Source organism: Lampris incognitus, chromosome 9, assembly GCF_029633865.1.
Source record: "Lampris incognitus isolate fLamInc1 chromosome 9, fLamInc1.hap2, whole genome shotgun sequence".
Classification (NCBI taxonomy): domain Eukaryota; kingdom Metazoa; phylum Chordata; class Actinopteri; order Lampriformes; family Lampridae; genus Lampris; species Lampris incognitus.
The window spans coordinates 15,751,372-15,765,875 of NC_079219.1; the positions used below are offsets into that span (position 1 = coordinate 15,751,372).

General features: G+C 45.5%; 1 protein-coding gene across 1 annotated transcript in view; it reads left to right on the forward strand.

Moving 5' to 3' along the window:
* The window catches only part of trak1a (trafficking protein, kinesin binding 1a), a 60,293-nt gene extending 55,597 nt beyond the window's left edge, over nucleotides 1-4,696 (forward strand). Inside the window, exon 15 of the mRNA XM_056285622.1 lies at nucleotides 1,295-4,696. Coding sequence (XP_056141597.1) covers nucleotides 1,295-2,438 — 1,144 coding nt within the window. The 3' untranslated portion in view covers nucleotides 2,439-4,696. The remainder of the gene's footprint in view (nucleotides 1-1,294) is intronic.
* Nucleotides 4,697-14,504: the final 9,808 nt, after the last annotated feature.

The window sequence follows — 14,504 nt, forward strand, 5'->3', positions numbered from 1 at the left end:
GTGATGAGGAAGAAGAAGCGGGGCTGTATCATATGGTTGTGATGGCTGGCGTAGATCAGGCCCACTGAGCACACCCATGAGCGTGTTTGTGGGTGAGACTGTGCATGAGAGTGCAAGATCTTGGGTGTTTGTTGATCATATTAACTTGAACAACTCTGGCCTAACTCCATTACTGGTCCTCAAAAATTAGAAGATGGCGATGTGTTAGCTTCTCTTTGAGGCAAAGGCGATGGATAGTATTGGTCATAACAGGGATGTGGATTGAGGGACTAAATCAATGTTCAACACACTGGGACACTTGCCATAGGTGTAATTTTGAAACACTGAAAGTTTTGCAGAGATTTTCTCATCTAATTTGCCTCAGGTGCTAACATTTAATTTAATTAAATTTGCCCCTGAAAACATGAGGCTTATATTATAGTGCAATATGATTTTGCCCAGTGTTTTAACTTCAATTACTGGTCAGGTCTATCTCTTTATAAATGTTTGTAGTGTAGATAATGTTTTTACTGTGTGTCACTTTGTTTAAAAAAAAAAAAGCTATGAAGTGACCTCTTCTTGCTGCTTCTTTTTGTACTGGTCATTTTTAGTAAAAAAAAAAAAGCTGTAGGTTTGACTTTGAGAATAACTGGATTATTGCCTCTTCCTTAGTTTCAGAGTGTGTGTATTGTCTACCTCCTGAATAACCAGGTATGTTAACACAGACTAAGATGAAGCCCAGCACTGGACTAACAACAGTATTCAGCGAATGACTGTCCTTGTCCCAAAAAAGCAAACTCTATGAGAGGTGTAATTCATGGATGATTTTGATGGGCTTGATTTGACATGGAGGTCTGACTCATGTGTGTTTTATTGTCTCATCTGTCACAAAGATTAACCTGCTGCTCACGTTAGATGTGGTTCAAAGTGGTTGATATGTATGACCTGCCTAACTTGCTCGTGTTTGTGATATGTACGTTTGAGCGTGGACTTGAACGTCTCTCCTCTCAAAGATCGTCTTTGTAACTTAGTGAGGAAGAATGGATCACATTTACCAGTTTTTCTGATGTTTATGTGATCCTCTCTCTCCTCTTCTCTCACTGCTTTATACCTTTCCTCTAACTCACTCTCTCTCGCTCTCCCCTCCTCTTATTTCTTCTCACCCCTTTCTCCTTCCCACCACTCTCCCCTTATCTGCCCCAACCTCAAACGTCTCTCACCCACCCTTCCCCTTATTGACATTTTTCTGTCCTTTCAACCCCCCCCCCCCATTGTTGATCTGTCCTCCGCTCCGTCCTCATCTCCCCGACTCCAGCCCAGTGATGGCTTCCTGTCAGATCAGTGATGGCATTGGCACCAACACCCCCACCGGCTCCCCCATACCGTTCTCCAGTCCCGCCACCCCCTCCTACACCCCCTGCTGCACCCCACGCCGCCTCTCTCTCTCCCGGGCCGAGTCTTTCACCAACCTGCGGGACTCCACCAAGACCACCAGCACCTCCCTAGGTCTGGTGCGCCTCCTCCTGGAGCGTGGGATCTCCGCCTCCGTGTATGACCCCCATAGCTGGGACCGTGGAGCGGACCGCGCCAGTGGAATGTCGACACCCGTTGGGGCAGGGCAAACACAAGGCAGTGTTGAGGGATGTGAGGGGATGGAAGGCAGGTCAGCAGGGATGCGTGCCGATGCCCTCCACCTGCTCCTCCTCCCTTCCACCCCTCCAAACTCTCCCACTCCTCGCCTACGCTCCAAATCTGCCTCCTGTCCAGCGCGCTCCCCTGCATTCCAGTTCAGCCCCTCTCACGATGACCCACCGTACTATGACACCTTCCTGGCCTCCAAGCCAGCACGTACCATTCTGAGAGAAGTGCTGGGGGAGTCAGAACGTGAGCGAGCGGGGCAGGCGGACAACGAGAGCCAGACGGAGGTGTTGAACTTGCGGCTCGTGGACAAACTGAAACGCTTCCAGACTGTTACGCCACTCGGGGCCTCAGGTTCATCTGGGGGGGCGTTGCTGGGCCCTTTTGGTCCGCCAGGACTAGGGAATAGTGCGCTGGGCGGGGGCCTCCCCGTTTTGAATGCAGGGCTCAGGAGGAATCGTAGCTATCCTGCAATGGTCGGGGCCAGCATGGCTATGAAGGACCCAGGAGGCCCCCCGAGCACGGAGATCCTCATACCGCATACAATGCCAGCACCGCATATGCCACACACACTGTACACACAAGAAATGGGAAAACTGCACACGACCCATGGACTGAACTTATTGGACATGCACATACCACAAACACTTGACCAACAGGATGTGGTCATACCCCGAACAGTCCAACACAGACAGACTAATCAGAATGAAGCGTTGCATCATCTGACCAATAACGACCAACACAACCTCTCCAAACAGAGCAGTTACAGCGTTGATGAAACTGGGATTTTAACACACATGAGCACACACAAGCACCCATGAGCACACCTAAACACGTACATGTCACGGTGCCATGTAGTATGCATTACTACACATATGGTAGCACACATAAAACACATTACAGCACCATACAAATGCCAAGAGAGACACTGGACAGACATCTTTCAGTGACTGACAATGGACTCAAGCCAGACGGAAAGGCTAAAATGATGCCCAATACAATCCACCCACACATAGGAAGACAACTAGAAGATTGCTGATCTCATCTAACCAATGCTGTACCCTACTAATGATGGATCGGGACTCGCCTCTCGATACACTAAAACCAGTGATCATCATTTTAATCAATCCTGAACTCAAAGATGTGTTGTTGTATGAACCAACAGTGTTCAGACATAGCTGAATGCTGACTTATTCACTGTTATACTGACACACTGTGTCAGGCCAGACTAATGATGAAGCAGTCTGCCACCTTTTTTCTGTGTCCGTTTTAGTTGTATATTGTAAATGTTGTTTATACAATATATTATATTGTATAAGTTTAAATGCTCAATCCAGAACATGAGCATTGAATCATCCGAACCAGGGAGCAATGCTGCCCCTGGCTTTATGAATCTTTTGATTTATTGGTTTTAGGATGAACATTTTGATCTCAGATTGAATGACCGAGCTCTCGATACGAGGATTGTGAGGGTCTGACAGCCAAACATTAGGTGTAAATGTGTCTTGAAGCTGTAAAAAGGGTTTAAGGTCGAAATGATTTTAAACACTGAAACGGTACTGTCATTTTTGAGAAACAAAAGATAATGTTTCCCATTCTTAAACCTGTAAGAATAGAACCGCAATGTGTATATATATTACAAAAACCTGAAGGGGGGTTTCAGTCGGTCCCCTTTCAGCGACTGAATGTTCTACTGTGCCTAAAAATGCTAAAACACTGTAGCTCATCCAAATGCCTGTTTGTATTTGTATTGTTTTCATTTTTTTTAACTGTATTTCATCATTTTATTTAATAGCCCTGTTACGTCTTCCATAGGAATTATGTAGCACATGGACAGTAACACAGAGTAGACAGAAAGATCTGACCAACATTCACAAAGTAGCCTCTGCAAAATGGTCATATAGGTGGATGTGGTGGAGAAGGGCAGGAGATTGTGCGTTTACACAGCCCTCTCTGCTGATGCTCCGAGATGCCACTCCAAACCAAAGTTATGTCAAATCAAGGGGGGGGGGGGTTTCGAGAAAGGCGTCATTTGATATCAGCGTGGTGTCATCGGTCTAACCAAACATGTTTTACGCACAGCTGCTCTCAAATGAAAAGACCTTTTTCATCTCCGAAAGCTTTTAAAGCCCCGGGGAACAGAGTTATTTTGCGATTGACCCGTGTTAGTTTTCCTATCTCCGAGATGGATCGAAGCCTAGGAAGAGAAAAAGGTTAAGCAATATTAACTTATGTAAAGCTGAAACGCTTCCGGACGGCATTATTTAAATGGCGATTAAAAAAAAGAAAAAAGAAGAAAAAACAAACTGTCAGCTTTACATAAATATACAAGTTACTGATTGTCATGTGAGCATAATATAAAGGGAGACTGAGGTTTTAGTTGTGACAGACTGCTGGTTTCTGTTTGAGTGACTGACTGACTGACCAGCTGGCTGGCTGGCTGACAGTGTGATGAATAGCCTTAATGCACTTGATACCTGCAGTCACCTGCAGAAAACACGAGGGGGTGAGCTAGCAGTATCAAATACAGCAAGAGATTGATAACTATAAATATTATTTATTGGATCTTTTGGAGTATGAGAAGCACACAAGCAGTTGAATATTTGTTGTTTGTTTAAATGGACTATTGCCTATAGATTCTATTTATCTTTTACATTTTGAATTGACAAAATATCAAATTGGATTGTACTCTTATTTTTCTTCATCGCCCAGTCCACATTATGGGGATAAAAGGTTCTGTATCTGCACATCAGATGTATTTAAACGGCTCAGTGTAAATATTAGCATTTTTTTAGGGATGCATAATATTGGATTTTTGCCAATATCCGATATGCCGATATTTTCCAACTCATTTTGGCCGATTGCCGATACCAATGCATGTAAAAAAAATTTCTTCACCTAACTGCAGAGAACATCAAGTCTCTGCTGTACTGGACTTAAACCCACGCGGGCATCACGCTACTGACCTCTATTTTTACGCGGCTACGAGCCCCTCCAACAAACGAGTATAGTCTGGTAGAAAAATTAAAATGAGTGTTGCACGATTTGCAGGGGCATGGCCATGTGGGGGCCAGGGGGGCCACGGCCCCCATTGGTCAGAGCACGCCCCCCCCGCTGCCCCCCCGCCCCCTCCCCCTGTCCAGAGTAGGTAAAAAAAAAAACGCCTGCACAGAAACAGTCAAATGGAAGCTGAAATACGTGCATTATTATTATTAGACTATTATTATTAAGTCTTGTCCTAAATGACATTTCTGTCTTCGGTCTTTACACTTTACAACACTTAAACCATTTACACCCGTGCATGGGACATGTAGATTAGATGAATGATACCATTCCATACCCTTTGGCTATACACAATCCATGGTATTGTTAAAAGGGCTATCATAATCTTCGAAAGTAGTTTTAAAATAGTAGTTTTGACAAATGCCACCCTAATTAAATGGCTGCCCCCCCCCAGTAAAAAAGTCCTGGCTGCGCCCCTGAATTTGGTGAAAAAGTCATATTGCGAGTACTGTGGACAATATTGCGATTTATGAAAAAAAAAAAGTATACATATACAAATACAAATTTATCGTGTCGCCACGACATGTAGCGACTTTCATTTCACATATGTTACACAGTACGTCTTTCTGGTCAATGCCGCTGAGCGTGAATCCAAAAAATCGCCATAAGGCAGAGGTCACTTTTTGTTTTTGCCACCAGTTCATCAGCGTTAACGTGCTCGATGTCATCGGTACCCATTTGTTCCTTCTCTCTGGTCTGCACACAGCACGCCCACCGGAGTCCACAGACGGCGCATGCGTCACTGCCTCAACAGAGTGATAGGTCATCTCTTAATTACGGGCGGAGATATGCAGACCACGCAAACAGACGTTCACACGCGCACATTTTATTTAATTGAATTGCAGCCTTCTGCGGTAATACAATCATACGGGCTGACATCACGATTGTGATTAGATTAATCGTGCAGCACTAATTAAAATGCATACCTCATTGTACCAGAGGCGAGGCAATGCGATGCAGCAATGTGGATTTTTTTTCCATTGTACACTAAAATACTAAATCAATCAAATCAATGTGTATCCATGATCCTGTAGTGCAAAGGATCTAGTTAACCAATTCAGCACCAGCTAAAGCATTTGCCTCTTAACGCGGCCATTTTCCAGAGTAGCCTACTTGAAATCTTCAAAAACTCCTCAGAAAACCCGGCTGGCACCAACACAGAGGCAGTTGGTGCAGCAGGTTAAGAAAGAGAAACCCGCTCCGCCTCGTCCACATGACGCGCTGCGTCCGTGCCTGCTCAGCGGTTCCCGTCATGTGCGCGTTATTAGAGCATCCTCTTATCGGCCTGCCATATGAGCATTTCGGGCCGATGTCGGTATTTCATTTTAAAGCCTTTATCGGCCGATAACATCGTGCATCCCTAATCTGTTTGTACTGAGACGGACAGTTCAGTGAGCTGCCGGCTGTCCTGCAGCTAATGTTTCCCGTGCCTATGAGAGATGAGCCCGGGCAATGCCCGACTACACACGTGTGCCGGTGCAGAAACCCCCCCCCCCCCCCCCACATTGGGACAATTGCACATCATGAAGAAAAGTATCTGACGAAATGTTACGTGTTTTAAAGAACATGCAAAGTGCTGAGACTGAAGTTGCAAAGGTTTTGTGTGTGTGTGCGTATGCTGTTATGCGCCTGTGCCCGTGTCCTTATTCCTGTGTGTCACTGAGTCATCTGAATGTAGGCTGATACAAGTAATAATTCTGCCATATGTCATCACATGTGTTCGTTGATTTGAAGATTAGTTCTGTGTGGCAACACTGAACGGCATTACTATTATTACGCTGTACATTGTAAATGGTAAGTATGCAATGCATTTAGAGTCGTATTAACTTTTTAAAACAAAACTGTAAACATGGAGAAAAGACAGGTTATTCTCTTGCCTAGTATGGGTTTACTGAAGAGAAATGGTGTTCTGTTCAGGGATATATAATGCTCTACTCTGCGAAACAGACAATAAAATGCCAATAAAATATTGATACCTGACTTGTTTTACCCAGCATATGCCAGTGCAGTGTGTGTCTGTGTGTGTGTGCGCGCGCGCACAATAAGTGCACGTGTAGAGGAAAATAACTACAGGTTTGTCTCTTGTGCAGGTTTGTCATCTTACTCCACCCCCCCTCCATTTTTTTCTCTCCAGTTGCATCCGGCCAATTACCCCACTCTTCCGAGTTGTCGCGGTCGCTGCTCCACCCCCTGTGCTGATCCGGGGAGGGCTGCAGACTACCACACGCCTCCTCTGATACATGTGGAGTCACCAGCCGCTTCTTTTCACCTGCCAGTGAGGAGTTTCGTCAGGGGGACGTAGCGTGTAGGAGGATCACACTATTCCCCCAAGTTACCCCCCCCCCGAACAGGTGCCCGACCAACCAGAGGAGGCACTAGTGCAGCGACCAGGACACATACCCACATCCGGCTTCCCACCTGTAGACACGGCCAATTGGGTCTGTAGGGATGCCCGACCAAGCTGGAGGTAACAGGGGGATTCGAACCGGCGACCCCCATGTTGGTAGGCAATAGAATAGCTTGCCAACACCACCCAGACGCCCGTCTTACTCCATTTTGCCAGCTCTTGCTGTCTCTTACATATCTATTAAACCTTCTCGGAGATGTCCTGTTAACTACCAAGGAGAGGTTTGTCTTCTTCGACAGTGAGGGTGAAAGTGAAGAGCTGGCCAGCGAGCTGCTATCACTTCAGTGTGGTGGGGGCCATTCGTAAATGTCTTTGTGTGAACAATCACACAGGGGCATCTCTGAGTCGGGGACAGCTGTCCTGGTGGTCAGCCCCTGATGGGAATACCCCACAGCATCACACACACTACAAACCCGTACTCATTCACTTTCTTCCATTCAAACCATTTTTTCTACTGGGCGTGTAACAGGTCCAACCCCCCTTACCATCTCCAGTGGCTTTAAAACGTGTTCCTCTGTCTCACTAAACATCCCCTCAGCTCCTAGTTAACATTACTGTTCTGTTAATAAGCTCATTATCACCGCCTGTTTTGCATTCGAATGTCTGCTGGAAGGCCAACATGTATTTAGCTGACAGCTTCCCTCCACAGGGTGGTGGTGTGTCTCAGAGAGAAGAGCTGATGGCTGTTAGTAAAGACAAAGTATGACCAATCACCTAAACCAGGGAGAGGTTTTACCCAGTAGCCTTTTCCTACGTATTTAAAAACCACATGTTTTGCAATATGTATTGCAATACTAAAGAATAAAATAGTGTGTGTGTGTGTGTGTGTGTGTGTGTGTGTAGGAAGAAAGAGCATGAGAGGCTAGCGAAATACCAAGGGCTGAGGGAAGAACTAGATGGGTGTGGAAGGTGAAATCCACAGTGGTCCCAGTGGTAATAGGAGCACTCGGGGCTGTGACCCCCAAACGGGGAGAGTGGCTCCAGCAGGTTCCAGGAACAACACCTGTGGTCTCTGTCCAGAAGAGTGCAGTCCTAGGAACAGCTAAGATACTGAGCTTAACCCTCAAACTCCCAGGCCTCTGGTAGAGGACCCGAGCTTGAGGAAGACACACACCACCCGAAAAAGGGTGATATCTAGTATATTATACCAGATATATGTAGCTTTTCACAGCTGCACATGCAAAGAATATATCCCTCCAGCAATGATCAGTCATTAAATAAGACAAAATTACATTATTTTCCAGATCCGTTTGAGTATTTGAAGAAAGAGTGGTCATAAAGTGGACCTCACTAGATTGTTTTCTTTTTTATATATATAATATATTTCTAGTTTCTCCCCTTATCCCACCCGATTAACCCAATGGCATATGGCCGGAACGCTTGCCGAATAACTCCCCTGGCTCACGTTTCCACAGGAAGGAGACAGTCGTAACACCAGCTTTCTTCCAACTCGTGTCGGCTGCTCTCGCTATTTTACATGCTGAAGCCTCGCGTGGATTGCATCACCTTCAGGCCGCGAAGGAGATGTAGGGAGAATGCTTTCGGTTGCTTGGCTGCAGGCGCCCGGATGGGCCAGAGGGGTCGCTGGAGAACGACGAATCCCCGAACACTACACCGATCTACACCCACTACCCCTCGGGTAAGGGTGGCCTAATGAATGCCTTACCCCGTGGACGCTCTGGCCGTGACCGGTTACGGTGAGTCTGGGATACGAACCTCCCTGCCACATGAGGAGCGGGTTGCAAGAACAGCGGGTTATTCCGCTCGGCCATTAGTTTTCTATCAAACAATGAGTGTTTTGGGCCCATGTTGCACCAAACTGCATCCTTTGCAGTGGGACTACAGCACAAGTATAACGCAGCGCTGATTCTGAAGCAGTATATTGCTCAGCCCTACACCTGAACACTGTGTGTAGCACCGAGATGGTAAACCTCCTCCATTGGGTACATCAAACCCATACAAGCAAATGTCATCCATCCATTGACTGTACCTGCTTGATTCAACGCAGGATCACGGGGCAGGTCATTTAGGACAGCATAGACTCGAAATTTGCCATCTGGGCTGCGACTTAGCGTACGAAATGCGGGCTTCACGTTTTGTTCTCGACATGTCAGTGCATCTCGCACTTCTTTGACAGGCCCAAACACTTTAAGAGCACATATTAAGCAGTCAGAGGGGGGAAAATGCAATGTGGTACTATGAAATCACTCTCCCACTGTGTCGACAGAACCAAGCACACTGACACTGACGATCTATTAGAGGAAAAGGGGAAGATTCATCTCCATGTGACTCATCTCACTTGGCTAGCAAAGGCTCCTGAACCAGGACAGCTGAGAGAGAGAGAAAGAGAGAATAAACAAAGATAGCACAGGGGCAAAGGAGAGATGACAGATGATGAAAGAGAGGGAAAGAGCCCAAGATGACAGCGATGAAGATGGGATGAAAGAAAAGAGAAGAAGAAACTAAGTTTAGAGGAAGACTGGATAGGCAGCATCTGGTAGTTGTGAAATGGTTTTTGATTCTTTGTGAGTGATTGGCAGGTGTGTGTGGTTGCTCGAGGGAAATTGGAACATTCTACAGAAGTGAGTCAGCAGCGAGAGGAGGAAATAGACGGATGAGAAGACGGTAAAGCGATGAGATGACGGAGGAGGAGACTTCTTTTCTGGGGCAGTCTCATTCAGACACACACACACACACACACACACACACACACACACACACACACACACACACACACACACACACACACACACACACACACACACACACAAACTTACCAGACACACCGTTTGTCTGCCTGTGTCTGTTAAACTTCCCATAAGTCTTAGTCATTTGCGTAGGCAGGTAATCAGATCCAACCACAAGAGGACCGAGGACTATGAGGACGGACGCAGTAGAGAATCCCTGCACAGGGTTATTAAGATATAAATATACTTTTCTTTCCCATTCAATTACTGAGTCCTGAAGAGGCCTCTTTGGAAAAATGTGACATTAAAATCTCTGCTAGAGCATGAAAGCCTGAGCCCTCCTGCGTGGAGATTTCCAAAAAGCTTGATGTAGATCCCGTGTGATCCCACATGTAGAAGAAAATTCTTATGCAAGTGTTGGCTGCAGAACAGATGTCTGCCCAGGATACCTCCCCAAACAGGGCCCGAAAAGCGGCAACTCCACTTCTTTTTGGTCCCTTTTTCTCCCCAGTTGTACTTGGCCAATTACCCCACTCTTCCCAGCCGTCCCGGTCGCTGCCCCACCCCCCTCTGCCGATCCGGGGAGGGCTGCAGACTACCACATGCCTCCTCCGATACATGTGGAGTCGCCAGCCGCTTCTTTTCACCTGACAGTGAGGAGTTTTGCCAGGGGGACGTAGCGCATGGGAGGATCACACTTATTCCCCCCAGTTCCACTCCCCGAACAGGTGCTCCGACTGACCAGAAGAGGCGCTAGTGCAGCGACCGGGACACATACCCACATCCGGTTTCCCACCCACAGACGCGGTCTGTTGTGTCTGTAGGGACACCCGACCAAGCTGCAGGTAATGCGGGGATTCAAACCGCCGATCCCCGTGTTGGTAGGCAACGGAACAGACCGGCACGCCACCCTAGCGACTCCTCTTTTGCACTGAGACAAACCACAACCAGGAATTTCAGCCCTGTTTGCAAGACAAGCTTCAATATACTCTATAATGACATGTGTCAGGAAGGTTTTAGTTTTTTGACTTGTGTTTTTTTGCTGGGTCGGCAAAACAGAGATTTTAATGAGTGCAAATCCAAGACAAAGGCAAGGGATTTTTTAAGAGAAAACGTCTTCACGGGTTTAACAGAAAGTCGTCTAGCCTGGCAGCACATGTTGTGTACCTTTTCTGTTGTTAACAATTCCATAACGTTGCACAAATTCACTTGCGCTTGTCTGAGGCCCGATGCATGTTCATTATTTGAATGAACGTGTCCCCTGAGGATTTACCACTTCGATACTCCCCATGGCATGGTGAGATACCTTCTGGGTGGCCCGAGGGATCAAGAGGACTTCCTTTCCACAGAAAGGTCCCAACAGTTTAGTCGACTGTCCTGTACCACATTTCGATTTGTCAAAATGAGGTGTTTGGATTTTTTCATTTCTGTGATTACGGTTAATTTTCAATAACTTTTTCACCTTTTTCTCGTTAAACCTGACCGTGGCTTTGTTTTCTGTCCTCCGTATCTGTGAAAAGTGTATCGCTTCAACAACTGTGTAAAAAGCACTTCGGGTAAACGTGATTAAATTGGAAGAACTGTGTTTTTGGTGCACCAACACTTGACATCCAGTGTTCTGGACAAGCACATCATTCTTTTTCCTTTACACATCCTGTGGCCTGCTTTAAAATTCACCGCACAGGGAGGTGTGCGATTCTCTTCATTTGCCGTACAATTTGCTGGGAGTTGTGACTTACGCTCAAGGGGAAACACTGGCAGGACTCTCTCATTGAATCTCTCTCTCTCACACACACACACACACACACACACACACACACACACACACACACACACACACACACACACACACACACACACACCCTCGCGAGGTGTTAAGGGCTGTCCATTAGGTTTTCTATTGAGCACAAGTGTCCCCTGGAAAACAGGAAGCAATAAATCTTCTTTCACCAAATCTCTTTGCTGTCGTGACACAGAAAGTAGGTGGTTTCTTCGGGGGGATATTAACAACTGACCTGTGCACAGTAATAAACTCTGCACTACTACTACTACTACTACTACTTTTGGCTGCTCCCGTTAGGAGCACTAGGAACAAACTATTACATTTTTTTTAATTATTAAAAAATTAGGAACAAACTGTACACACTTGTGCTGTATGAAATTCAATGGTTGATGCAGTTGAGTTGGAAATGAATGAGTTAGTAAAATCTTGGTAAAGCATTTGACCACAACAACGACTAATTAACGAGGAACTAATAGATGTACAATAAACATGATCAGCGGCTGCTTAGTCGGGATGTTTTCAGCTATAAAGGAGCCATTATGTTGCGTTTTATTGGTCTGATCTGCAGTGTAATGAAAACATCAGCTGGGCTTAACTAACTTAAACCGTTTTAATAAATCAACACTAGATAAGAACTGGCGGCCTGTCCAGGGTGTCTCCGCACCTGCCGCCCAGTGACTGCTGGGATAGGCTCCAGCATCCCGCGACCCAAATTGGGATAAGCGCGTTGGATAATGGATGGATAGATAGGTATTCTTTTCTCATCTCTCTAAGGTGTGACAATTTTTCATTTACATTTTCTGCTTCCTTCGACTACGTGAACATTATCACTAATTTAGGAAAAATATTTGTAATTGCTCACTGATGTCCTTTGGTGACTTTTCAGCATGTGAATTATTGAATCTTATACCGACAGTAAGTTTCTGGTATCAGTCTTGCATCTGTCAAAGTGACTGATAACAACTAAAATGTCAAAGAAGACCGAAAAACCCGAACAGCTTTCCCACGCCTACATTAATCCGTATGGTCTCTAAGCATCACCGTTATACTGATTTGTGCCATTCTGCAGCTAATTTGTAATTTGAATTCCCTGAAACTATTACTTGCCTCACTTGTGTCACTGTTGGTAATCTACCTGCACTTTACACCATTTGCTCTTGACATGACATGTGCTCCTGGCTCTGATACGTTCATGATACTGATTTGTGTTGTTGTCCAGCTAATTTGTCACTTGAATCCCTGCGACAATTACTTGCGTCACTGTTGGTGATCGACCTGCTCCACACTTGCACTAATTGCACATGACATGGCACGCACGCTTGACTATGATATGATGCTAGTGAAGCGTCATGAGATGCCTGCAGATTTGCATTCATTACATCTGCTAATTGCCGACTCTCTTTGCAAGACACTTGTTGCAGCATACGATGGACACCGGTCTCCAGCAGAAAGCCCCTACGACAGATAACGTTAACTGCTTGGCAGTGTTTTTTTCAAATTGATAACCAGCACATGATGGCCATGCAGCATCAAATGGTAAATGGACCGTATTATTAAAGCACTTTTCTAGTCTACCAAAGTGCTTTACAGTGTATGCCTCACATTCACACACACACAATCATACACGGATGGTGGAGGCTGCCACGCAAGGTGCCAACCTGTATATCGGGAGCAGTTAGGGGTTCAGTGTCTTGCTCAAGGACACTTTTACACTCTCTCTGGAGGAGCCGGGGATCGAACCAGTGACCTTCTGATTACTAGACAACCTGCCCTACCTCCTGAGCCATGCCCGTTAGTTTGCTTTGATATCAGGGTCATGACACATTTCAATGCTTGGAAGATTGTGGCAACTTAAACTTACAGCTGATAAAGCAAAGGTTTCAATCACACCTGGAGATAGTAGGACTCTGCAGGACACACATGCTGACGCGATATCTGTAGCATGGTGACAGCGGTTAATAATGGAGGGAAATCAACTTCTCCATCCTGGATTCTGTCGTCTACTCCATGTTGTTTTCTATCCAGTCAACTTGATTCAAAAAATAAAAAACAGGAGAAAGGCACATCAATTAAAAGGCTGGTTGAAGACTGAACCTCAACATCATCGCCGAGTCAAGAGAAGGTTTTGTGTATGTGTGTGTGTCTGTGTGCGAGTGAGTGAGTTTAAAGCTACCCAAAGCTAATTATCTTATCTTTATGCATTAGATGTTCATTGCCACACAAGCATGCACACATCCAGTGACCATCAATGGCAAAGCAATAATCCAATGATGGTGTGTTTGTTCAGTCTGGAATATTTTGCACCTGAGTTTTCTTGAATCAACTGTCAGAAAGAGTGAGGCGCCTGCCCAACTTTATGCCTCGTCGTTATGAATTATTGGTGTTGAATCTGAAAGGGATCTCCAGTTTTATCATGGTGAATTTGTCACATTGTGCTTAGGTTAACAAGTATAAATTTGAAGTTCTCTGGCCATTTGGCAATACAGCTTTTATTTATATATAGGGAAGATCAACAAGAGTATTAACTCACTTTTAAATGGGTGCCCTGTGTGCACAAAAGTCAACAATATTAAAAAAAGAAAGGTTTTGCTGGCTCTGATTATGTATGGCATTTGTATTCCATGTTGATACGACAGAATCTGTTTTCCATCTGCAAGACTGGTGATGTTTTTTTTTCTGGTGGAGGTTTTCTTGAGGAAGTTTGAGAAGCGGATTTCCTTGAAGAAAGGCAAACATGAGTCCTTCTGGATAGCTGGCTTGAGCGATGTTGGGCAGAAAGCAGTTTCATTACATTTATATGCATTACACACCAGGTTTCCTTCAATTCTACTTTTTGCAACACATCTCTTAGCTACCGCAAGTTTTGGGTGTAAGAAGGCACAGCAGTGGAATGCATGCTCCTTGAAGTCAGAGGAAGACTGGGAACATTCCTGACATTTCAAAGAGT